This window comes from Leptonychotes weddellii, chromosome 16 (assembly GCF_054177405.1).
Source record: "Leptonychotes weddellii isolate Sample4059 chromosome 16, ASM5417740v2, whole genome shotgun sequence".
NCBI lineage: Eukaryota > Metazoa > Chordata > Mammalia > Carnivora > Phocidae > Leptonychotes > Leptonychotes weddellii.
Genome location: NC_138384.1, coordinates 11,226,094 through 11,253,020, shown reverse-complemented (window position 1 = coordinate 11,253,020; position 26,927 = coordinate 11,226,094). Strand labels below are relative to the sequence as shown.

Below are 26,927 nucleotides of genomic sequence, written 5' to 3'. Positions count from 1 at the left end.
TCCTCAAATCATGGGTGTTCCCAGTTGGTCTGCATGTCAAGCCCTCGAAGGGAAAAAGATAATTTGGTGTGTATATATGTTTCCTCAAATTTGACATATAATGTTAACTACAATTTTAATAAACATCTCATTTCTTAATTAGTATGTTCTTGATATCCTCAAAGACTGCACATATGTGCATATAAAGACTGTTGGCCATTTCATCTTGTCTATCAAATGAGTATGCTGTCTATTAAATTTGCATTCTCACTATTACTAGTATGTAGCATATCTCCAATTTGCAAAAATGGATCAACGGCTTAAAAAGATTAACTGAAAAATAAAAATAGTGATAAGAGTGGACTGATTAACTTTTTTACACCACACACAAAAAGTAAACTAAAAATGGTTTACAGACCTAAATGTAGGACATGAAACTATAAAACTCCTAGAAGAAAACATAGGCAATAATTTATTTGATATTGGCTGTCACAACATTTTTCTAGATATGTCTCCTGAGGCAAGGGAAACAAAGACAAAAATAAACTACTGGGACTACATCAGATAAAAAGCTTTCGCACAGCAAAGGGAATTCTCAACAAAATGAAAAGGTAACCTATGAAATGGGAGAAGAAATCTGCAAATGATGTATCTGATAAGGGGTTAATATCTAAAATATATAAAGACATATACAACTCAACACCAAAAAAACACAATCGAAATTAAAATGGGCAAAATACCTGAATAGACATTTTTCTAAAGGAGACATACAGATGGCCAGCAGACACATGAAAAGATGCTCAACATTAGTAATCATCAGAGAAATACAAATCAAAACTACAATGAGATATCCCCTTACACCTGTTAGAATGACTAGAATCAAAAAGACAAGAAACACGTTGGTGAGGGTGTGGAGGAAAAGGAATCCTCATGCACTGTTGGTGGGAATGTAAATTGGTACAGCCACTGTGGAAAACAGTACGGAGGTTCCCCCAAAATATTAAAAATAGAAATACCGTATGATTCAGTAATTCCACTACTCAGTATTTACCCAAAGAAAACAAAAATGTTAACTTGAAAAGATACACGTTTATGCAGCATTATTTACAATAGCCAAGACATGGAAGATTTATTATATACAATAGCAAGGGTCCACCCATAGATGAATGGATAAAGAAGATGTGATAAATACCATATGATATAAGGAATTTTGAAAACAAAACATAAGAATAAAAAAAAAAGCAGAAACAGACCCATAAATACAGAGAACATGTTGATTGTTATTAGAAGTGGAGGGGTGGAGGGCGCCTGGGTGGCTCAGTTGGTTAAGCGACTGCCTTCGGCTCAGGTCATGATCCTGGAGTCCCAGGATCGAGTCCCGCATCAGGCTCCCTGCTCGGCAGGGAGTCTGCTCCTCCCTCTGACCCTCCCCCCCTCTCATGTGCTCTCTCTCTCATTCTCTCTCAAATAAATAAATAAAATCTTAAAAAAAATAAATAAAAGAAGTGGAGGGGTGGAGACTTGGGCAAAATGGGTGAAGGGGAGTGGGAAGTACAGGGTTTTCAGTTACGGCATGAGTAAGCCATGGAGATAAAAGGCACAGGCTCGGGAATATAGTCACTGGTATTGTAATAGCCTGTAGGATGACAGATGGCAGCTACATTGGTGCTGAGCATAGCATAACATATAGAGTTGTCGAATCACTATGTTGTACACTTGAAACTAATGTAATGGGGGCGCCTGGGTGGCTCAGTCGTTAAGCGTCTGCCTTCGGCTCAGGTCATGGTCCCAGGGTCCTGGGATCGAGCCCCACATCGGGCTGCCCCCTCAGCGCGAGCCTGCTTCTCCCTCTCCCACTCCCCCTGCTTGTGTTCCCTCTCTCACTGTGTCTCTGTCAAATAAATAAAGAAAATCTTTAAAAAAAAAAAAAAAGAAACTAATGTAATGTTTGTCAACTATACTTCAATTTTTATTTTTTTCTAAGAGTTCAAGTCTACTCCACTTTTTTTTTTATTCAACACTTCCATACATCACCTGGTGCTCATCATGACAAGTGCACTCCTTAATCCCCATCACCTGTTTAACTCATCCCCATCCCACCTCCCCTCTGGTAACCATCAGCTTGTTCTCTATAGTTAAGGGTCTATTTCTTGATGTGCCTCTATCTCTCTCTCGTTTTTTTTTCCCCCTTTGCTTGTTGGTTTTGTTTCTTAAATTCCACATATGAATGAGATCATATGGCATTTGTCTTTCTCTCACTGATTTATTTTGCTTATCATAATACTCTCTAGCTCTACCCATGTCATTGCAGATGGCAAGATTTCATTCTTCTCTTTGGCTGAGTAATATTCCATTAAATATATATACCAGATCTTTATCCATTCATCAATCAATGGATACTTGGGCTGTTTCCATAATTTGGCTATTGTAGATAATGCTGCTATAAACATTGGGGTGCATGTATCCCTCTGAATAAGTATTTTTGTATTCTTTGGGTAAATACCTAGTAGTACAATTGCTGTATTGTAGGGTAGTTCTATATTTAATGTTTTGAGGAACCTCCATACTGTTTTCACGTGGCTGCACCAGTTTGCATTCCCACCAACAGTGCAAGAGGGTTCCTCTTTCTCCACATTCTTGACAACACCTGTTGATTCTTCTGTGGTCAATTTCAGCCATTCTGACAGATGTAAGGTGATATCTCATTGTAGTTTTGATTTGCATTTCCCTGATGTTAAGAGGTGTTGAGCATCTTTTCATGTGTCTGTTGGCCAACTGTATGTCTTCTTTGGAAAAATGTCTATTCATGCCTTCTGTCCATTTTTAATTGGATTATTCACTTTTGGGGTGTTGAGTTTTGTTTTGTTTTCTTAGTAGACTCCATGCTGGGCACAATGAGGGGCTTGAACTCACAACCGTGAAAGTAAGACCTGAGCGGAGATCAAGATTTGGACGCTTAACCGACTGAGCCACCCAGGTGCCCCTGGGGAGTGAGTTTTATAAGCTCTTTATATATTTTGGATACTAACCCTTTATCAGATAAGTCATTTGCAAATATCTTCTCCCATTCCATAGGTTGTCTTCTAGTTTTGTTAGATGGTTTTGTTCACTGTACAGAAGCTTTTAATTTTGATGTAATCTCAATAGTTTATTTTTGCTTTTGTTTCCCTGGCCTCAGGGGACATATCTAGAAAGAAGTTGCGATGGCCGATGTCAAAGAAGTTACTGCCTGTGTTTTCTTCTAGTTTCAGGTCTCACATTTAGGTCTTTAATCCATTTTGAATTTATATTTGTGTATGGCGTGAGAAAGTGGTCCAGGGGCGCCTAGGTGGCTCAGTCTGTTAAGCATCTGCCTTCAGCTCAGATCATGATCTCAGGGTCCTGCAATAGAGCCCTGCGTCGGGCTCCCTGTTCAGCGGTGAGTCTGTTTCTCCTTCTCCCTCTACTCCTACCCCCCCCCCAACTTGTGCTTCTTTCTCTCTGTCTCAAATAAATAAATACAATCTCAAAAAAAAAAAAAAAAAGAGGGTGTCTGCGTGGCTCAGTCAGTTAAATGTGTGCTTTTGGCTCAGGTCATGATCTCAGGGTACTGGGATTGAGCCCCACAGGGGGCTCCCTGCTCAGTGGGGAGTCTGCTTCTTCCCCTGCCTCCCACTCCCCCTGCTTGTGTTCTCTCTCGGTCTCTCTCTCTCCCAAATAAATAAAATCTTTAAAAAAGGAAAAAAGAAAGGGGTCCAGTTTTCCCCCACCCTTTGTTGAAGAGACTATCTTTCTCCCATTGCATATTCTTTCCTGCTTTGTAGAAGATTAATTGCCTCTATAACTGTGGACTCATTTCCGGATTTTCTATTCTGTTCCATTAATCTATGTGTCTATTTTTGTGCCTGTACCATACTGTCTTGATTACTACAGATTTGTGATATAACTTGAAGGAACTGTGATGCCTCCAGCTTCGCTTTTCTTTTTCAAGACTGCTTTGGCTATTTAGGGTCCCATACAAGTTTTAGGATTGTTTGTTCTAGCTCTGTGAAGAATGCTATTGGTATTTTGATAGGGATTGCATTAAATGTGTAGATGGCTTTGAGTAGTATAGACATTTTAACAATATTCTAATCCATACCTGTCCATTTCTTTGCATCATCTTGAATTTTTTTCTTTTCTTTTTCTTTTTTTTTTTTTTTGATGTCCCATTTATTTGTTACTCTTAAAAAATCTCATTTTTGACTGGACTCAGACTTAGAGGTAGAAGCTCTCAGAGAGGACAGCCTCTGTCTCTTGGCAGTCTATTCCTAGGATTTTTCTTTGGCCTCCTTCATTCGCTTGGCCAAACGGTTAGCATATCCTGCAGCCTCTTCCTTATTTTTCTTAGTATGCTGTTTCTTCAAAGCAATATGCTGATGTTTGTGTGGGAGGACATGTGGAGTAACAAGATGCTGAATCTTGTGCTCTTTGGTTCTAGGTTTCTTACCTTCTTTGTTCAGGGGCTTTCTCATAACATACTTGTGGACATCATCTTCTTTAGAGAGACTGAAAGTTTGCGGATTCTGCTGGCTCTCCTGGGTCCCAGGCAACGAGGCACAGTAGTTATCAGTGAGTCCAGGAGTACCCTTCTCCCCTTTTTTCTACAATGACCAAGTTGAGAACGCTGAGATTGGCATCCACAATGCAACCCCAAACAGATTTGCCCCTTCTTTCTCCAGTCCTCCTTGGTCTGTAGCAGGAATGCTCCTTAATCAGCAGCAGGCAGACGCGGCCATGGGTCAGGACACCCTGTTTCATGGGGAAGACTTGTTTGTCACTGCCACCATTGATTTGGACCACGTAACCCTTCCATTCTTCACCCAGAGCATCAGCAGCAACTTCTGTGGCCATACACTTCTCATAAAATGTATGAAGTTTGCGTTCATCATCCACTTCAATGAGTTTCTTGCAGCCAGAAGCTGGGAAAGAGATGTTCAGCTTCATCCTGAAGCAGCCTACCACCTCTGAGGTGCCACAAGAAAGAGTGTCTTGAATTTCTTTCATCAGTATTTTATTGTCTTCAGAGTATAGGTATTTCACCTCATTGATTAGGTATATTCCCAGGTATCTTTTTGTTTTTGGTGTAATTGTAAATGGGATCGATTCCTTAATTTTGCTTTCTGCTGCTTCATTGCTGGTGTATAGAAATGCAACAGATTTCTATATGTTGATTTTGTATCCTGAGACTACTGAATTCATTTATCAGTTCTAGCAGTTTTTTTGGTGGGGTCTTTAGGGTTATCTATATATAGTATCATGGCATCTGCGAATAGTGAAAATTTTACTTCTTTCTTGTTGATTTGGATGCCTTTTATTTTTGTTGTCTGATTGCTGTCACTAGGACTTCTAGTACTATGTTGAATAAAAGTGGTGAGAGTGGACATCCCTGTCTTTTCCTGACCATAGAGGAGAAGCTCTCAGTTTCCCCCCATTTAGGATATTAATTGTGGGTTTTTCATATATGGCCTTTACCTTTTTATAATTTTGAGGTATGATCCCTCAAAATTAACTTTATTGAGGGTTTTTATCATGAATGGATGTTGTACTTTGTCAAATGCTTTTTCTGCATCTACTGAAATGATCACATGGTTCTTATACTTTATTAGTGTGGTATATCACATTGATATGCAAATACTGAACCACTCTCGCAAGCCATGAATAAATCTCACTTGATCGTGGTGAATGATTTTTTAAATGTATTGTTGGATTTGGTTTGCTAGTATTTTATTGAGAATTTTTACATCTATATTCCTCAGGAATATTGGCCTGTAGTTCTCTTTTTTAGTGGTGTCTTTATCTAGTTTTGGGATCAGGATAATGCTGTCCTCATTGAATGAATTTGGAAATTTTTCTTCCTTTTCTATTTTTTGGAATACTTTGAGGAGTAGGTATTAACTCTTCTTTAAATGTTTGGTAGAATTTGCCTGTGAAGCCACTTGGTCCAGGACTTTTGTTTGCTGGAGTTTTTTGATTACCGATTCAATTTCTTTGCTAGTTATCAGTCTGTTTTCTTTTTCTTCCTGTTACAGTTTTGGTAATTTATATGTTTCTAGGAATTTACCCATTTCTTCTTGGTTGTCCAATTTGTTGGCATACAGCTTTTCATAATATTCTCTTCTAATTGTACTTCTGTGGTATTCGTTGTTCTTTCTCCTTTCTAATTTTGATTTTATTTATTTGGGTCCTTTCTTTTTTCTTTTTGGTAAGTCTGGCTAGAGGTTTATCAATTTTATTAACTTTTTCTTTTTTTTAAGATTTTATTTATTTATTTGACAGAGAGAGACACAGCGAGAGAGGGAACACAAGCAGGGGGAGTGGGAAAGGGAGAAGCAGGCTTCCTGCAGAGCAGGGAGCTGGATGCGGGGCTCGATCCCAGGACCCTGAGATCATGACCTGAGCCAAAGGCAGACACTTAACGACTGAGCCACCCAGGTGCCCCTTTTTTATTAATTTTTTCAAAGAACCAGGCTCCTGGTTTCATCAATCCGTTTTTTTGTTGTTTTTTTTTTTTAGTTTCTGTATCATTTCTGCTCTGTTTCCTTCCTTCTGCTGGCTTTAGGCCTTGTTTTAGGTTGTTTTCTAGCTTGTTTAGTTGTAAGGTTAGGTTGTTTATTTAAGATTTTTCTTGGTCCTTGAGATAGGCCTGTATTGCTATATATTTCCCTCTTAGGACCACTTTTGCTGCATCCCAAAAGTTTTGGGCAAGTGTGTTTTCATATATTTTTTTAATTTCTTCTTTAATTTCCTGGTGGACCCATCCATTGTTTAGTAGCATCTTATTTAACCTCCATGTATTTTTGGTCTTTGCAGATATTTTTCTTGTGGTTGACTTCTCGTTTCATAGTTCTGTGGTCAGAAAAGATGCATGATATGATTTCAATCTTCTTGTATTTGTTGAGGCCTGTTTTGTGGCCTCATATGTGATCTATTCTGGAGAATGTTCCATGTGCACTTGAAAAGAATGTGCATTCTGTTGTTTCAGGATGAAATGTTCTGAATATATCTGTTAAGTCCATCTGGTCCAGTGTGTTACTAAGCCATTGTTTCCTTGTTGATTTTCTGTTTAGGTCACCTGTCCTCATTGATATAGCAGGGGTGTTAAAGTCCCCTACTATTATTGTATTATCATCATAGATTAGTTCCTTTATGTTTGTTATTACTGTTTTATGTATCTGAGTGCTCCCATGTTAGGTGTATACATATTTACAATTGTTATACCTTCTTGTTGGATTGTCCCCTTTGTTATTATGTAGTGCCTTTTTTTTAAGATTTTATTTATTTATTTGACAGAGAGATAGAGAGCACAGATAGAGTGGCAGGCAGAGGGAGAAGCAGGCTCCCTGCTGAGCAGGGAGCCCGATGCGGGGCTCGATCTCAGGGCCCTGGGATCATGACCTGAGCTGAAAGCAGACGCTTAACCAATTGAGCCACCCAGGCGCCCCATGCCCTTCTTTTTTTTTTTTTGAGATTTATTTATTTGAGAGAAGGGAGGAGGGGGAGGGGGAGAGGGAGATGGAAAGAGGGAATCCCAAGTGGACTCCATGCTCAGCATGGAGCCCAATGCAGGGCTCAACCCTGAGATCATGATGTGAGCCGAAATCAAGAGTCAGTCGCTCAACCAACTGAGCCACCCAGGCGTCCCATATAGTGCCCTTCTTTGTCTCTTGTTACAATCTTTGTTTTAAAGTCTAGTTTGTCCAATATAAATATTGCTACTTCTTTCTTTTGACATTCATTTGCATGACAAATGTTTCTCCATTCCCTTTCAGTCTGCAGGTGTCTTTAGGTCTAAAATGAGTCACTCGTAGGTAATGGATGGGTCTTGACCCCACAATCCTCAGTAAGAAATGAATTTACATTGTGATCCATTATACATGTATGCATGTGTGCATATACACTCATAAACTGGTTACACAAAATGATATTCACCACTCTATTTCATTTCTGTAATGCTGGTTTTTATATACTAAATTGATTTCACAATCCATTACTGGGTCCTGACCTGTAGCTTAAAACAGTGATATATAACACATTTTGAGACATGTACTTATATTTCTTAAGTTAATCAATTTGGAATTATGAAATTCTAAGGAACAAAAACATATTCCAGTAGAAATATCAAAAAGATTTCTCGTTCCTGGCACATATAATATCGAAGAGTTGAAAATCATTCTGAAGAATAAAACAGGTGGGCATCTGAATCACAGCCACTTGGAATGCAGATAAACAAAAAATGGAAAGTCTGTTAGGGAGCCCAAATGAAGAGTGGAAGGAACTTACCAGAACTCAACCAACCTGTGCAGTAGCATGGGAGACTCAAATATCATGCTGTGAAGCCATCTCATTTTCCTTTTGCTAAATGAAATGATTAAAAGACTCTTAGTGTTGGGGCGCCTGGGGGGTGCAGCCAGTTGAACATCCAACTCTTGGTTTCGGCTCAGGTCATGATCTCAGGGTCATGGGATTGAGCTCCACATCAGGCTCTGCACTCAGCGCAGAGTCTGCTTAAGATTCTCTCTCCCTCTGGATGCCTGGGTGGCTCAGATGGTTAAGCGTCTGCCTTCAGCTCAGGTCGTGATCCCAGGGTCCTGGGATCGAGTCCCGCATCGGGCTCCCTGCTCAGCAGGGAGCCTGCTTCTCCCTCTGCCTCTCTCTCTCTCTGTCTCTTATGAATAAATAAAATCTTTAAAAAAAAAAAAAGATTCTCTCTCCCTCTTCCTCCTCCCCACCCACCCTGCCCCACGCTCTAAGATAAATAAATCTTAAAAAAAAAAAAGACTCCTGGAGTTGGAAAGAAACTTAAAATATCAAATTCTATTTTCTCCCATCAGATGACAAGAGTAAATCAGCATTTCCTTTGAAAATCTGAGCAGTGACTCTGGTCCTATCCCAAAGAGTTAACTTCAATTAGAAAGAGAATAAAAACAATTTCACTAAAACACTGTTCAACCTTCTCTTTCTTTTTTTTTTTCCAAACAATTACCTGACTTTTATTAGCCAAGGGACAGCAGCTTGAAGAGAAATAAAAAACGTAAGATACATCTTTAGAGTCCTTAAGTACATCATGTATTTATACTTTAAATATCATTTTTAAAAGGCCACTATCCATCAGTTCATTTAAATGTACCAACTTATATCATAGACCTACTTATCAACTAAGTTAACGTCCACTGTCCTTCGGCTCAGGAGACTGTCCTTTGTATCCGACCTTGGTCTGAAATGGCATCAGAAAGGATGCTGTTCAGTGGTTTAAGGTTAACACCCTGAAGGTAAATACGGCTCTGGAGGCAGGTGCTTTTCTTCAAGAAGATTTCCACCTGGCTATGTGGCTCTGCAAGTCTGCTCTCCTCCTTCCCGGTGACATCCACGCCATCAAGAGCCAAACAGAAGAGAAGCAAAAGCTCATCAACAGCTGGTGCGGTGGCAGTCTTGAGGGGAACACGCTCCAGTCTATTCAAGAATGGCTTTCTGGAGCCTCCCTCCTGGTGGGAGACCTTGTCATCCAACACGTACGGAATCCTGTGGGATTTGCGACAACTCCCATGGTCTGTGAGTTCAGAATGTGCTTTCAAGCAGGCAGTGACATCCACACCCGGTGGGACACACCTCCTGGGTCCGAAACCACTCCATCATGTGGCTGGTGTGCCCACCATGCCCGCAGGTCAGGCAGAAATTGGACGACCCGCGTACGGCCACGTGGCAGATGGCACACTGGAACGTGAAGCCTTTGCAGACGGCACACTGCGCGCCACGGACCTCGTTCCGACAGTGGCTACAGTACACGCCAAACTCTGCAGGCGGTTGGAGAGAGCCAAACAAGACACACGGAGCGTTAGTTCTGCAAAAGGAACCTGGGCACGGTGAGAATGAGGTCTTCATCTTAGGAGTCTGCAGGGATTCTATTACAACATGATTCTCTCTTTTTAAACAGCAGAGGCCCTTCTTCCACAACCTCCCTAAGTCTTACAAAGACACACCGCTGTCACTGCAGGCTGTGTGCAGGGGGACAGGGCAGGCGGTGCCCGGCTGTTGGGAGGCCTGGGGTGAAAAGCCCAGGTGCCGGCTCCGCCTCATCCTCGCCTAGGCCAATGGCTGCAGGGGCCTGGCTCACAGAGGTGGCCACCAGCTGTTTGTTGACAGAACTGAAGGACTCAGTGACACCCAGCAAAGCTGATCAGCGTCACAGTGTCTTCCCTACCTGTACACCAGTGACCAAGTGGCACAAGATGCACCAGGTCAGGACCCTGCGGTCAGGACCGCCTGGTCCCCAGCTCCCCGGAAGAGACGCCGAGGGCTAACCCCTGAGTCCGGGCGGCCTGTGTCGCTCCCCCGTGGCCCCTGCCCAGCTTCCAGCATGCCGCCGCAGGAACACATCTTGCCACGGCCTCACGCTCTCCTCCGACGGTGCCGTCGGCACCTGGCCCTGCCTGCAGCCTGCCGCCTCTGCTGGCCTCTGGGGCAAAGGCTGCTTGGGTCTGGAGCCCCGACGAGCAGTGGGGCAGGAGGGGCTGACCCGCGCCCCATTACTGCCTGAAGACCGCCACCTCTCCCCCTGAGGAAATGCCACCTGGCTTCACCATCCCTGCCTCTTCTCTGCCCTCACCTGGGGCACTCTGGAAACATCCCCCAACCCCCGTCCCCTCAGGACTTCTGTTCTTGGTTCTCACTCTTCTCTTGACCCCAGTTCTTGGCACCATCCCTGGTGCCTTCAGACCCCACCCCCAACCCTCTGCACACCTGGCCTCCCAGGGCCTCGCCCGTCACATACTGCCTTCACCCTTTCTGGCGACAGTCTCCCGAGGCCAGCCTGAGTGACATGGACCAACATTATCATTACTTTTTTGCAAGTCTCCCCAACTCTCCCTCCATGGCACTAACGAGCAGAACCTCCAGGCCGGATGAACGCTATCAGGTGCCTACTCCACATCTGCCCCCGGCACTCCTGGGGGAAGGCGCCCCGGCGAGAGGTGCTTCTCACTAAATACACGACAACCAGCTCCCAGGGCTGCAGAACGGCTGCTCCGCCATTTTCCCGATGGCGCTTCTTGCCTCCACCACAGCCCACGCACTCCTGCACACCCCTGCTCCCCTCTCTCACCTGCTGGCCTCCCCTCTTCCCTGAGACAAGAGAAGCCTCCATCTCCAGCCACCAAACCTTTAGATTTCCCTACTTGCTCCTCTTCTTCCACCTCCTACAACAGAGGAAGGCTACTTTCCTGTACCTGAGCCAGTTCCTCTGCCTCAGGACAAATGGCAGTCACAAAAATGTACCAATAAAGACTTTTAAAATACATGGTAAGTAAGGAAAAATTTTATGACAGTCCTAGTTTAGGTAAATCCTGAGACAAATTAAATTGGTTTGATAAGTTTGGTGAAAAATAGCCATGTCTTGTCCCTTTATGCACAACTTTTTATGTTAGGTAATGTTTATGGTTTATATTCTCGTGAAAAGCCTAATTAGTTTAAATTTCTTAAATTTCCTTTACTGGTTTTATTGGTTGGACAAGCTTCAACCTTTAAAATGATGACATTGTAAAAACTGTACATTCAATAAATTGAATTATGTCTTCATAATTGTTCTTTGACATTTGAGATAACTGTAAATGTAAACCTAATTATTCTCCAGATCTATCTGGGTAAAATTATTAAAACGTCCTCTCCCTGAAAAACTCAATATGCCATTAGGAACTGTGTTTCTCCATACTATGTCAGCTTAAATGTAATCCCTAAAATCGTTATTAACTTTAAGATGTTGAACTAATATTTCATTTAGTTAATTAATAAATCATTTGAGGGGATGTGGCCAATTTCTAGGTGGATATAAATTCACAAAGATAGGGAATACAAAACACTAAGTCACTAAGTGTAATTTTAATATTTCTCTCTTGCCTCTTATTGTTCTATATAATGGAATGGCCATTAGTTGAGAAGGAAAGGCACACATTTGGGCCACGCTGGTGTACAGAATAACTTTCGCCACATGTGGAGATACAAAAGGATGTAGAGTTTGTGTGAAATCACAAGCTGTCAAGGTGTCTTTTATAGGAACACTGACAAACTTGGGGAATCTCAGGGAAGGAACCGTATGCCCACAGGTATAGGCTTTGCAGGTGAAACCCGGAAGAGGCGAAATGATGGACAAACCAATAAGGACAATAAAAAATACGTCTGGCACATAAATGATCAAATTATGACTCCTAAGGCTTTATGAAACCCCCAGGCAGAAGCCAGCTCCAAAGGCTTAGTGCCATATGGTCCTACGTACAAAAGAGCTGTGTGTATTAATTACCATCAGTTACACAAATGTAAATAAAACCAGCCAAATAAATAAGACATTAAATAAACGGAAGCAGAAAATTGCTTGACTACCTCCTCAAAATAAATGAAGCCTCGAGCCCTTTCTATAAATCTAACCCCTTAAATGAACACAATTTTATCCCTAAAATTTGCTGCTGATATGGGATGACCCTTGCAGATGTGATGAGTCCGAGAGGAAACTGCTGGTTTTCCAGCAATTTGGAGACTAACTGTAGCTGTGGTAACCCTGGAGTAGTTTTCTCTCAATATCTGCTGTTTGCTAGATTTGAGAAGTCCACTTCTTCCAAAGTAATAAATAATGAAGATGAAAATACGTAATGTGGGCGCCTGAGTGGCTCAGTTGGTTAAGCGACTGCCTTCGGCTCAGATCATGATCCTGGAGTCCCCGGGATCGAGTCCCGCATCGGGCTCCCTGCTCGGCAGGGAGTCTGCTTCTCCCTCTGACCCTCCTCCCTCTCATGCTCTCTGTCTCTCATTCTCTCTGTCTCAAATAAATAAATAAAATCTTAAAAAAAAAAAAAAGAAAATACGTAATGCTTTTGTCTGAGTCTATCTTTCATAATCCCTCCCCTTTAAAATCCTACAATACTGTTTGTGACGATATTAGGACTCACTATTCATTCTTCAGGACCAGTTAAGTCTCCATGAGTTCCTGTTTTACTTCTCTGATTGGTTTATAGACTTTTTGACACCATCCCCCCAAACCACACCTTGTGTTTCCTTGTATGGCCAACAGAACTTGGCAGGATGCTTATAATAACAGATGTCAGTAAGAGCGCAATGTATCAGTTACCTACCTCTGTGATTCATATATTTTCCTGAAAACTAATTCTAAATCACAAGTTGCTCCAGGCCTTCATTACACTTTCATACACTTTCATGCACTTAAATGCTCTGAAAAATACATTGCCCAAATAACATTTTGCACCTTTGCATTTCCTGAAGTACATACACCAAAATAATCCATATTAAAACAATCCTTGTTATTTGATATCTAAATCTCTGTATTACTCTGGTTTGTTTCTTTAAGATTTTAAGTAATCTCTACACCTAACATGAGGCTCGAACTCACAACCCTAAGATCCAAAGTCACATGCCCCACCGACTGAGCCAGCCAGGCGCCTTGTTTGGGTTTTTTAATTGAACCTACATACATACAACTTAAAAGAGTCAAATAATGTTTTATGTCTGATTAACAAAATCAGCATTCCCTTCCACTCCCTTCGCCCACCACTCCCAGGAGGAAATCCTTCCAACTCACTTAACTTTTTGTTTCTACCTTCTATCTCCAAACACCCCTGTACAAAGCTAATTCTTAATTTCCACATTTAAGCATTATCTCAGCTTTCCTGTGGAAGCTTCTTTCACTCCCCAATCCCCCTAGCCACACACATACCCCATCCCTCATCTTCCCCACACAGTTCCACTATTAACTTGGTTAGATCAGCGTTCTGTTTTCACATCATCTATCCAGGTGAACATTATTCAAGCCAAGCCATGTACCATGACCACTTTTCCTTCTTGCACGCTTAGATTTTCTTAGTAACCGTCTTGTTTTTGTTTGCTTACTTTATCATAATTCACTTGCAAACCCTCTCTCAAATACCTGAATCTCTATAAATATACTGGACACTGAAATCCACTAGCTATTTTTCTAACTTTCTCTTCTTGGAGACAGCACTCTTGAAGCTCCAACCTGGATGGGTCTGTCTCTCAGTCTGCCATGTGGATCTCCCTTTACCATCATCCCGACTCCCTGCCTTCCTGGATAGGCTGAAGGTTTACTTTTACACGTGACTGATCATTTGGGGCAGGATTCTAGGTTAGAAATCATTTTCTGGAGACTTCCAAAGGCACTGCTGCATTGTCCTCTCCTTTCCAGTATCTGGTTCACCGTTCCTGAGAAGTGTGGTGCTGCCCATATTCCTTATCCTCTGTATGAGACCTGTTCTCTCTCTCTGGAAGCTCCCAGGGTACTCTCTTTATTCCGGGTCTTTCTTCACTCACTACACTAGGTGCTTCATGGGCCCTTTCAAGCTAGAAAGCTGTTTGCCTTCTCTGGAGAACGAAAATTCCAGATTTTCTGTTGTGATATAGGCAGGCTCATAACCTGCTCTGCAAACTAGGAGCAGGGACCTGGGGACCCTAAAAAAGCCATCAAACAATACTCCTGTGTTTAGTCTCACCTTTGTGCCACTTCCAGAGGTGCCAAGCATCACTAAATCCTGAGCCATCAGGGGCGGCCAGGGGAGGGGTGGGGGCTGGAGCAGGGTGGGGGTTCTGTCATATGTGGTACTGGTGTGGTACGGTTTTTCTGCCTGTCAGTCTAGGCCCCGTAAAATCAGCTACTACTAAGCTATCTGCCTCCCTGGTCCCAAATGCTATCAACAACATGATTCTCTTTGCACGATTATGCCTTTTCAGGAAAGCTCTGGATAGACGCTTTGGGGAGGGGGGGCTCTGGGTGAGAGAGGAAATCAATGTGTGTTCAGACTACCCTCTCTGGCGGTCTTCCACGTCACCCTTTAAAACTCTTCTCTTAGCTCCTTTCAGATCACACTCTCGCTTTTCCTCAGAACTCACTGGTGTCTCCTTCTGAGTCTGCAGATACAAGCTTCTCTCAAGACCCGGAATGGGTGAGCTCTTGCTCTCCCTGTACTCTTCCTTCCTACCCCAGGTCCCAGGTCAATGTACCCATTCTCACAGCTCCAGTACCACCTACATGCTAAAGATTCTCAAAATTGCTAGTTCTCGCCCCAGGCCACCCTTTGAGCTCCAGATTCCATTTGGCCGCCTACATGACCTTACAGTCTGGCAACTCATACACATCTCCAGCTATCCCAAACAGACCTCTTAATTTTCTTTCAGCCTCTTCTATCTTAGAATATGGTGCCACCACCTACCCAGGTGCCCAAGCTAGAAACCCAGGAATCATCTAAGCTTTGTCCCTTCCCCTCAATCCCACATCCAATTTGTTATCATTATATGTGGAGTCTACCTCTAAAAAGTATTTTTTTTTTTTTTAGAGATTTTTTTTTTTTAAAGATTTTATTTATTTATTTGACAGAGAGACACAGCGAGAGAGAGAACACAAGCAGGGGCAGAGGGAGAGGGAGAAGCAGGCTTCCCGTGGGGCAGGGAGCCCGATGCGGGGCTCGATCCCGGGACCCCGGGATCATGACCTGAGCCGAAGGCAGACGCCCAACGACTGAGCCACCCAGGCGCCCCTAAAAAGTATTTTGAATCTACCCCCTCTCTCTACCTCCACTGACATCACCTGACACTAGGCCGTCGATCTCCCTCTGACTACCCTAACAGTCTTCAAACTTCTACCCCACCCTCCTCCAAACCTTCTTTCATATAACAGCCAATGATTCTCTTAAAATAGAAACCAGAGCATGTCACTTACCTCTTAATACCCTTTGAAGCTTACCACTGGACTCAGAATACAATCCCAATTCTGAACCATGACTGGCAAGTTCCTAATTACCCTACAATCTAATCTGGTACCCTTTTCGCTCACTGTGTTCTACCCACTAGCCTTCCTTCACTAGTTTAATGGGTGCTGCTCTCTGTAGATGGCTTTTCATCCCTCCACCTCAGCCCCTCAGAAAGGCCTTCCCCGTACACGGCCAGACATCACCTGGAATGCTCCCTTCCTGCTCTCCCTGCGCCAACATCGTTGATCACAACCTACGGTTATTTAATTTTCCTCCCCCACTAGTCTGTGAGTTCCATGAGGGGAAGGAATGTGCTAGTACTCTGCCTCACAGGAGCTCGGTACGTCTTAGCTGAATATATGAATGAGTACCCCTCCTTCAAATCAGTATCTGAATACCGTATATAAAACGACTTCCACTTAGAAGAGAAATGTACTCTTGTCATGAAATACAAGGATTTTCGGAAGGTGAGAACAGACTCAAAATGCTTCAGAAATTTCTGCCTCTAAGTGAGAAGCTAAAAGACTTCACTCCAAGTCTTACATTCAGGGACAAAATAAATGATAGGACCTTTCAGATAGTGACAGGAAAAGAAAGAAATTCGTATTCACCAATCCCTTTGTGAGGATCAGGAGGACAGGAGACAAACTTCAGCACCTCAGCTCGTTTCTCTCTCAGACCCCAGCGATAGAGGATTTCTCCATAGCATTTCTTAAAGTCATCAAATTGCTGGGTATTGGCGGGGTCCAGAAGCCTGGATAAAACTCAAAAGATTTCCTGTCAGTTCCTTTAAAAAAACCAAGCTCAATACCAAATGAACTTAACATAGCTTTCTTACAGCAAGAGTCTTGACTTTGGGGAATCTAAGCGTTATGAAAATTGCAGCTCTCACCGGGGAAGGTTGTTACCTTTTATTTTTATCATGCTGATCACGTTCTCGCTCACGGGGATCACTGTAGGTAAGACTCCCAAAGCGGATTTCTTCTGGAGAAGACTCTCCCCAAGGTGAGGAGACATGTTCTGACTCTCTTCCCGCTGAAGCAAATCAAATGGGAAGGGAAGAGGGAAATTAGAGAAGGCTTGGAAAGTGTCTGAAAACTCTCATAATGCAGGGTGTGCTCAATTTAGTCACTGGAAGAAAAATAAGCTAAGCTGAAGATGCTGAGAAATATAACTAAGCAGAACTCTTTCCTAGCCTTACCTTTTTATTTAGATATTTACTGTTAAGGTAACCTGATAACTAAGTACACACATAATGATTAAGCAGCAAATTATGGTACAGTGATATAAAATATTAGATAAAGCAGTCATTATTGATAAAGACTTTTTAAATGACGTGAGAAAATGTTCATGATAAAATTAAAAACAGAACACAAAATCATATATATAGAATGACCCTTCACACACACACACACACACACACACACACACAGATTGGGGAAAATGTTTTGGAATGTTAATAGACATTACTTCTAGGTGGAGGTTCAGTGATGATTATTTTCTTCTATAATGCTTTTTGTAATACTGGGCATGTATTACTTTTTTTTAAGATTTATTTATTTGAGAGAGAGAGAGAGAATATACATGTACACACACATACATGTACAGGGCAGAGAGGCAGAGAGAGGGAGAGAATCGCTAACAGACTCCCTGCTAAGTGTGGAACCCGATGCAGGGCTCAATCTCACAACCCTGAGATCATGACCTGAGCTAAAACGAAGAGTTGGACACTTAACCAACGGGGGCCACCCAGGTGCCCCCATGTAATTACTCTTATAACCTTTAAATTAAAGGAACAAGATTTCTGTCTTTCCCACCCCATTCCCCTAAATGGGTTTTCCAGGAAAGAGAAACTTCATTTTGTTGAAACATTTTAAAATTTCAAAACATTTTAAAGTTTCATAGTTTTAAAATTATTTTGAATATAATAAAATGAATTTTCCTGACTTCTTGTGCAAATGGTACTGTTAAAATGTTTTTCTGCATGACACAGAATCATTGTTGGCAAGACAGTGATATTCTCTCAGAAAATTATTTGACACTGTACTTACTGGCCACAAACTTCTGTTTTTTGTTTGGGTCTTCTTTTTTTTCTTAATACTTTGTAACTCTTCCTATCAAACTACTGTAACTACGACTTCTTTGCCTGCCCCTCTAACAGGCATCACCTCCTACCTCAAAGTCTCTACATGTGTAGCTTCTATTCTATAGACTGGAAAACTAAATCACCAAGCTCACTCAAGTTCTATATAAAATAAGAATAAATTCTAAGAAAAAAAAAGAAAATTAAGATGATTTTTAAAAAGAAATTTCAAAAATCCGGAAACCACAAGTACACTTATTCGTTAAATAGACCTTTATGGCCAGCTGGAATCAGGCTGATCTTTATTTCTCCACATTGAAAAGAAGTATGTGGGACGCAACAGCTAACAAGAAGTAGCAGATGACTGGGGTGGGGCGGGGGGCATGTGAGGGAGAAAGAATGAGGGTTGGGTTTACCGGGTAAACACTGAAGTCCCACTGTCAGTCTCTCAAGGTTACGAGTTGAAAAGCAACCCAGCCAGGCACAAAGACATACCAGAAACTGGCCTGTTCAAGTCCAGGCCTTGCTAACTACAGCATCCCCATCATATTAAATTTGGAGAGAAATGAGAAGCAAGGTAAGTATAGAGTGCATCTATTAACTGAAGCTGACACAGTGACAATTCACAGTTTTTAGAGTACCAGAAATCCAGCGTGGCCAAGTCAGCACCATACCAACCTATGTTCCAGCCACCAGTGTTGAGCCCTGGGTCTGACATGCTTGAGCAGGAGCCCGAGGAAGTAAAGCTGGGCTGCAGGACAAACAGGAGCAGAGTCAGAACACGCTTCCCTTTAGGAGAAGTCAAACACAACACACAAGGCCGCAGGCTTACGTATCGGCTGTGGGACACCACAAGGTTAGAGGACCGGCCAGGAAAGGGTCCGAAGGGGTTTGGTATTCCCTGGGGCCGAGACTGGGCTTCAAACACGCTGCAGAGCATGGCCAATGTCTGGACGTCCCGGAGTCGGCAGTAGTGAGCCAACCTGGAGGAAAAAATGAGAGAAAAAAAGTCAAGAGAAGAGATAGAGGAAGGATAACTGTCACAGTTGTGGTGGGTTGCTGACAAAGGGATAGAAGGGAGGTTTCTTAATTCTGCTTCACAAAATTGTCAGGAACCAGGGCTTTCTACATATCTAGCAGATTGTACTTTGAGTATGGCTGAATTTGTTTTGGAAAAGAATGTATCCAAGTATTACAAATGAGCTGGATAACCCATCTGAAAGCTTCTAGTTGGCAGCCAGGCATGGCTCAGACTTGAGTGTGGCTTCTCCAAGAACTAAGTGGACTAAACTAACATCTGAATGAGGCCATGCATGTGCTCTTGGTCTCCCCAACTCCAAGAAGGATCACTCTTCACTCGTAACCTAACGCTACGTGAGGGTGCTCAGAACACTGTACCACCACCATGGTATGGAGAACTGGCAAAAGACACGAAGGTGGAATTATGAATATGAGCTATTAAATAAGAATAACAAGGAATATTTTTAGCTTTTAGGTACTCACATCCTCTTGCTCCTTTTAGGACCACTATGCTAGGATGTGAGGTAGGGATCAGAACAATTTGGTCTTTGTGATGGAATGATACTGATAATTTCCTACCAAGCCATGTATGGTATTTCTTAAAGTGTTTTCATACCATCATACTTGAGCCTTATGTGATGTGGGTAGAACCACCATTATCATCCCTGCGTCACCATGAGGCGACTGAAGCTTCAGCACAGGTCCCACATCCAGCCTCAACAAGTAAGTCAAGCAATCCTCAACCTGAAGGAATTAGAGCTTTTCTGTCTCTCTGTCAGGCTCTGAGCCTCATGATTATGAAGATTCAAGTGGTAAGCCATTTTCACATTGTATTTCCAGCTTGCCACATTAAAGTGCAATAAATCCAACACAAATTCAATGTTTCCATAAACTGCCAAACAGGGTAAAAACATCATTGCCCTTGGAAAGCATGTAAGTCAACACGGAATTAGAGAATCTGCTCTTGGGAGCAAAACTCTACAGCACCCAAGAAATTTAGCATTTCAAGAGTTCAAACTTCTGTGTTCAGACTGGTCTAACATGGGCTAAAGCATAAATCTCTAAAGGACACATGAGTCTCGAATCCTTGTTGTAAATGACTAATATTGTCTACTTCCTTCTGCTATAAGAAGTTAGTTCTGGGGCGCCTGGGTGGCTCAGTTGGTTGGGCGACTGCCTTCAGCTCAGGTCATGATCCTGGAGTCCCTGGATCGAGTCCCTGGATCGAGTCCCGCATCGGGCTCCCTGCTCGGCAGGGAGTCTGCTTCTCCCTCTGACCCTCCCCCCTCTCATGTGCTTGCTCTCTCTCATTCTCTCTCTCTCAAATAAATAAATAAAATCTTTAAAAAAAAAAAAAAAAGAAGTTAGTTCTGCACAGAAATTATCGTAGCACTAACGGGAAAGATCTCACTTTTTCCCGTTCCTCATATCCCTTCAATGAAAATACTGCAAGTGTTTACAGACCTAAAATTCACATCATTCATTTTCCTCACTTTTAGCTCTCAAAACCTACAGGGACTCCAGCAGCTGTCGCCCAAATGGATGTCGAGCCCAGGGTGTTTCCAAATCCGGGTCAGACTTGGGACCAAGGCAAAGATCTGTAGCGACTGTAGCCAGCGACCAAACCTGGAACAGATCGAAGAGAAACACTTGAAGTCAGACTGGTGAAGAAAGGACCAGGAAGCATGAAAGAACCCCACCTTCCTCCACACACAGCCTAAAGCCTTGCTGCTCTGAGGACAACAAAAACTGGGAACATTAGGTCCCCTTCCAGACGTATTGAATCAAAATTTGCATTTTAACAAGATTCTCTGGGGACTGTAATGCTCAAGAAACACTAGTCTTAAAAACTTTTATTAAGCAAATTTCAAAGAAATGACACCACACATTAACCCCAACGGGTTGTCTCAAGTGACTTCCTCTGTTGCTTCATTAGTGAACAGGCAGGGAGAGGGGAAAAAAAGCATCCCGTATCACATTTCAGATCTGTCCTTTGCCCAAGTAAAGGGAAACTTTGTTGCTTTCATTACAAGTTTCAGTATACTCTCAAAGCTAAAGAAAAATAGGCCAGGACAAAACAGACTTGACTTTCTTTTTGTTGACATCAAGTCTGAGGAATATCTCCAAACTTGAAATCATACAGGGCTTGGGGTCATCAAGCAGAAACTAATATCCATTAGGTGTCTATTAACTCCAAGATTCAGCACATGCTAATATTAAATATATCATGCCGTCAACAGAGCCTCCTTCCCTCCACACTTTTTTTAAAAATGGAATACTATTGGGAAATCTTTCTTAGTAGCAATATATCATTGTATGCCCACTAACTGGAAAACACTATCCTAGACTCTGTGAGAAACTTGAAAAGAAGAAAATACAGACTTTAATCGAGGAGTCTATAATCTAAGAAAAAAAAGAATAAACAAAAATACTAAAAAATGGGTAGAGAAACACGTCAGATATGTAAAAAATCAATTAAATTAGGTGGCACCAATATACTCAGGCACCCAAGTATTAATTAAGACAAGATACATGAGGTTTACTTTTATCTCTATAACCAAGGACCTACCTGAACAGTTGATGAGAGAAGTTATGTCTCTCCTCTGGGATAGGACAGGATGTTTATTATTCTGGCTCACAATTTAGGTATGTTCCTTCCTCACTTTTTTAAAAAATATTTATTTATTTTAGAGAGAGAGAGGGAGAGAACGTGGGAGAGGCAAAAGGAGAAGGGGAGAGAATCTCAAGCAGACCCCTCTGTTGAGTGTGGAGCCTGGTGTGGGGCTCAATCTCACGACCCTCAGATCATGACCTGAGCCAAAACCAAGAGTCTGAAGCTTAAAGGATTGAGCCACCAAGCACCCTGTTACTTCCTCACTTCTAATATACACTTCCTAAACGGCTTTGACAGGAATAGTTGACACTTGGGTTTATTTCTGCAACTCTTTGCAAAACAACAGACACATCATCATCAACATGTGCATAAAAAAGAACAAAAAAAACATTCTTCAAGCATTTGCACCGATGCCATTTCCGTCCCTTTACAAGTACCATGCCACAAATGATGACAATAATTACAGGAACAGAGTGGCGACTGTCCCATATATTGGATATTTGCCATCTAGCAGATATGGGTATGGGAGTTTTACATATATGACCTTATTCTTTCTCATCGGTACTAGAATCAGGACTATTTCATAGGTGAGGAAATTGAGGTTCAGAAAGATTAAGTGCTGGCCAGGATCACACAATATTTTTTTTTTAAGTAGCATGGAGCCCAACGTGGGGCTTAAAAATCATGACCCTGAGATCAAGACCTGAGCTGCGATCAAAAGTTGGATGCTTAACCAACTGAGCCAGCCAGGCACCCCTTAAAGATTTTATTTTTAAATAATCTTTATACCCAACATGAGGCTTGAACTTACAACCCCAAGATCAAGAGTTGCACGTTCTACTGACTGAGCCAGCCAGGCAACTCCCCCGCAATTTTTTTTTTTTTTTAATTTTAAGTAAACTCTGCACCACACATGGGACCTGAACTCACAACCCTGAGATCGAGAGTCACATGCTCTACTCACTGAGCTAGGCTCTTGAAACAAAGAATTTTTTTTAAGATTTATTTATTTGAGAAGTAGAGAGAGAGCACCGGCAGGAGAGGCAGAGGGAGAGGGAGAAGAGAATCCAAAGCAGACTCCGTGTTGAACTTGGAGCCTAACACAGGGCTTGATCTCATGACCCTGAGATCACAACCCGAGCTGAAACCAAGAGTCGGACGCCCAACTGACTGCGCCACCCAGGCCCCTGAAACAAAGCATTTTTTTTTTTTTTTTAAGATTTTATTTCTTTATTTGACAGAGAGAGACACAGAGAGAGAGGGAACACAAGCAGAAGGAGTGAGAGAGGGAGAAGCAGGCTTCCCGCTGAGCAGGGAGCCCGATGCGGGGCTCGATCCCAGGACCCTGGGATCATGACCTGAGCCGAAGGCAGACGCTTAACGACTGAGCCACCCAGGCGCCCCAAAACAAAGCATTTTTAAAAGTATAAAAACCCCAGCAAAACAGAATTGAGAGTGCAAATGGCAAAGGCACAGATTCCCACACTTATGTGTGTAACAATCACCATGATACACCAGAGTAGAAATGTAATAAAAAATTCTCACTACATGCTTTAGGATCTTCTCAACTAAGCTCTAATAAGAAAAAGACCCAAAGGGGGGGGTGGTGCCTGGCTGGCTCAGTTGGAAGAGCATACAACTCTTGATATCGGGATCATGAGTTCAAGCCCCACATTGGGGGTAGAGATTACTTAAATAAATAAATATTTTTTTAAAAAGAGAGAGAGAACCCAAAGGATTTAGAAAGCTGCTCTAGCCCTGCAGTTTGGCAAAGAAAATGGGATAGGAATTGCAAAATAGGAAGCACGCCTTGAAAGGTCACTAAACCAAAATTATGAAGTGAAAACAATCAGCTCAAAAAGAAAACTCCAGATGGCCATCAGGAGGGATGCACGATACCTGGACAAGGTCCTTCCTTCCAACAAGCAAGGCAGAAGTGGCATTCTTCTGGCATGTTTCTTGAATATCATTCACATTCAATCTGAAATGTAAAAAGAATTAATAAGAAGTTTCTTTCTAGTCTAACCTCCTAAATCAGTGACCCCTGGTTTAACAGACAAACTAAAAACTGCCTCTTTAGTTGTCATCCAAAATGTTTTATCCATGTTGGCCTTAAGCTTTACTCTTGCTACGTAATATGGAGAAAAAGCTTACCCGCAGCTCAGGCTGGGGTTCGTGCCTGGGGAAGGTGAAATTGTTCACCTCTCTGAAGTCAGGACAGGAGGCCAACCCCAAATGTCAATTTGGCAACCAGCTTTTCTGTGGATTTCCCCAGGCTTAACGGTTGAATAAAAAGGAATTTAAATATGTGCAACACTGTGGGGTTTCTAACACAGAGTGGTGTGCTGTGTATGTATTACACAATAAACACTTTTTGTTATGTGTTCCAGTTCAAGAAGAAGGCCAGCCTCTGTATGCCTGTCACTAGCCTCCCAACTCCCTACAACCAAAGTGGCTCTGCTTTTAACTGTTTTACAAATAGGTATCGAAAGCAGAATTCTGAGGCCCCCTCCCACCACACATCTATTATAATCTCCTCCCTTTAATTATGGGTGATACCAGTGAATATTGATGGGCTATCACACCCAAGATTAGGTTATTAATCAGTCCACTGTGAATGTGTCAAAAGGGAGATTATCTTAGGTGGGCCTGACCTAATCAGGTGAGACCTTAGAAAGAAAGTGAAGCATCAGAGAGAAACTCCTGCTGGTCTTGAAGATGAAAATCACCGAGTTCTATGTCTTCAAGGAATTAAATTCTGCTAACAACCTGAATGAGCTTGGAAGAGGACTCTGAACATTGGATAAGAGCACTACCTGGCCACCTCTACGATTTCAGCCTGGTGAGCCCTGAGCAAGGACCCAGCTAAGCCATGCCCGGCCCCTGACCCATGGAAACCGAGATAATAGATGTATGTTATTTTAAGCTGCTAAGTTTGTGGTACCTTGTTATGCAGCAACAGAAAGCTCAGATACTGGTCTCCTCCTAAAACTTCTTCTGAATAAAGGGTTCCAATACTTATTTATTTTTTTTAGGGAGAGAGAGAAAGAGACACACAGAGAGTGAGTGTGCATGGGGAGAGGGGACGGGGGTGCAGGGAGAGGAAGACAAAATCTCAAGGAGGCTCCACACCCAGCATGGAAGCCCGAAACAGGGCTTGAACTCACAACCTTGAGATCATGGCCTGAGCCATAATCGAGAGCCAATCGCTTAACGACGGAGCCACCCGGGCTCCCCGAAAGGGTTCCAGTACTTTAATATTTTTAAAATACTTTTAAAAAAAGAAGCAAAACCACGTGGATTATGATGACTGTGTGATAAGCATGGCAGACTTACATGTACAGTTCTCCCAGTGATTTGTGAACAGGAAGAAGGCATGCAGTGTCCTGGATGATAACTTTCCCAGCAGCCTTGATCGGTCGATTGCCGGAGTCCGATCCCTCACGCTTGCTTTTCCATCTCCTGGATTTCTGGGGGGAGATGACGAGATATAACTAATGGGGACTTTGATGAATGGAAACCTACAGTCGCAGAGCACGTCAGAGTTGGGTCATTGGTTATTTGCAGAGACTCTGCATTACATCATGCCCACAATTATATGAATCAGCATCTGTAGAAAATAAAAGGATGGCAAAGGGCATTGAGCTCTTGGTTCCAAAATCCTAACAGGAACATATGCACCTACTGCAGTGCTACATGCATGGTACAGATGCCCAAAAATAGATACCTTGAATCTAGAATTAAAAAAAAAAAAGAAAGAAAAGAAAGAACAGCAGGTAAATAAGTTAGTAAAGACCCCAAAAATGTGGGAGAAGAGCAACTTTTAAGCTTGGGATCAGCCTTAGGTTCAAAGTTCTTGCCTGAAGCTAATCAAAGGTTTTTTTCTTCTCAGACAGCTTTAATAGGATTTGTTGAAAATTTAACTCAGACACAGCAGTGTGGGCTCTGCAAACCTTAATCTGTGGCAGGCAGACCGAGAAACTTAGCAGCTCAAGGAGAATTACCTGGTTTTTCCTAGCAGACTTGAATTACTTCTAAAAGTGATCATTGTAGAATGCCAAAAATACTTGAGCAGAGGGACCTGGGTAATGGACACGGAAGATCATGAGCAACTGTCCTATTTCCCCAGAGCCTCCCCTACAAAGGAGCCTGTGTGTGGGAAATGAGAGATGTCCTGGAAAGGGAGAATTATCAGCGTAGCCCGATCTGGTATCTTCAAAACGACAACCAGCCGAGGGAACAATATTCTATTTTATTTTATTGCTGGAAGTTAAAAAGGGGGCCACCAAAGTCATTCAACTCAGGGGGGAGGTGACATACTTATTAACAAAGTTGCTAGGGAAGGGGCCTGCAATCTGGAGTCAGAAAACCAAGGTGTGCTGGTCTTATTAACATCTGTGCTGGTTCAGTATGACCCTGGGTGGGCTCCTTATTTGCTATGAACTTAATCTCATGTCATCCTCTTTGCTCACTGATAACTATGCCTCAGGATGAGCTCCTTTCCGATCTTGCAAGTCTAATAAGGCCACAGTGAAAAGGTAAGAGTGCAGACTGAAAACATACAATTAAATCAAATCTGTAATGATTATAAATGTATTACAAGCCCTCAGGAATTTAGATCATTACTTATATTACTCACAAGTAATTCATTTTCCGCTAGTGATTTTTCTACACTCTTCCATTCATTAGTCATGGTCTATAGTTAGTCGCTTCTGACCAGTGATGTCCCATCTAATCCCCAAAGGTGCCCACAGCATGGAACTTCCTATGGGCTCAGTAAGGGTTATGGAATCTACTAGATCCAGGACACCTGGACTCGGTTCATGGCAGATGAAGTTTAGCTGAGGTCTCTGAACTTTTTATCATAATTTGTAAATACATGTGCTACATTATCAATTTGGAACTTTGACCCAGTTGATCTTAAGCAGCAATTGAGTTACTTTGTGCTCTTTATTCATACACATCATCACTATCAATACAAGAGAAGCCCTGTCTACTATTGTCCGGCAGCCCTTCGATTCTCGATTTGTGCTGCCTAGTTTCTAAAGAGTTATGTACACACTCACAAAAATACTAGCCTTTTAGCCACAAATAGCCTGATGAGGATGCAACTAAGGGGAGAATGGGCTAAAGAGCAAACAGCCTGTCAGAATGGACTGGAGCCAGGCAGTATTAACCAACACAGGACAGATGTTGTCCATGTGCATGAAATAATTTGACGTGACTGGTTGAGGGCAGGGTAATTCTGTGGGCAACTACCAGGCAGTGACTGGAACAGCACAGTGTGGTGAACTGGAACAGGGAGGGTGTTAAGTACATAAACTTTTTCATCCAGGTTTCCAGGAGTTTAAAAATTCCAGGAAACAACACCCATAGGTCCTACATAATTGAATATCTCAAATGAAATTTGGGGTACTGGATTTAAAAAGTAAGAAAGAAACAAAAGGAAAAG

General features: G+C 42.4%; 1 protein-coding gene and 1 pseudogene across 7 annotated transcripts in view; both read right to left on the bottom strand.

The window, feature by feature from the left end:
• Positions 1 to 430: 430 nt before the first annotated feature.
• On the bottom strand, positions 431 to 8,821 carry LOC145717644 (small ribosomal subunit protein eS6 pseudogene; annotated as a pseudogene).
• Positions 8,822 to 9,043: 222 nt separating this feature from the next.
• The window catches only part of WDR59 (WD repeat domain 59), an 81,024-nt gene continuing 63,140 nt past the window's right edge, over positions 9,044 to 26,927 (bottom strand). For 5 of the 7 annotated variants that reach the window (XM_081807361.1, XM_081807362.1, XM_081807366.1 and 2 more), the window contains 8 exons: positions 24,812 to 24,945; positions 23,375 to 23,456; positions 20,375 to 20,487; positions 18,674 to 18,824; positions 18,520 to 18,592; positions 16,667 to 16,793; positions 16,370 to 16,512; positions 9,044 to 9,851 (listed from right to left, as the gene is read on the bottom strand). In XM_081807361.1, the coding sequence (XP_081663487.1) occupies positions 9,556 to 9,851; positions 16,370 to 16,512; positions 16,667 to 16,793; positions 18,520 to 18,592; positions 18,674 to 18,824; positions 20,375 to 20,487; positions 23,375 to 23,456; positions 24,812 to 24,945 (1,119 nt within the window). In that variant the 3' untranslated portion in view covers positions 9,044 to 9,555. The remainder of the gene's footprint in view (positions 9,852 to 16,369; positions 16,513 to 16,666; positions 16,794 to 18,519; positions 18,593 to 18,673; positions 18,825 to 20,374; positions 20,488 to 23,374; positions 23,457 to 24,811; positions 24,946 to 26,927) is intronic. The other 2 variants (XM_081807363.1, XM_081807365.1) reach the window with 1 other exon arrangement.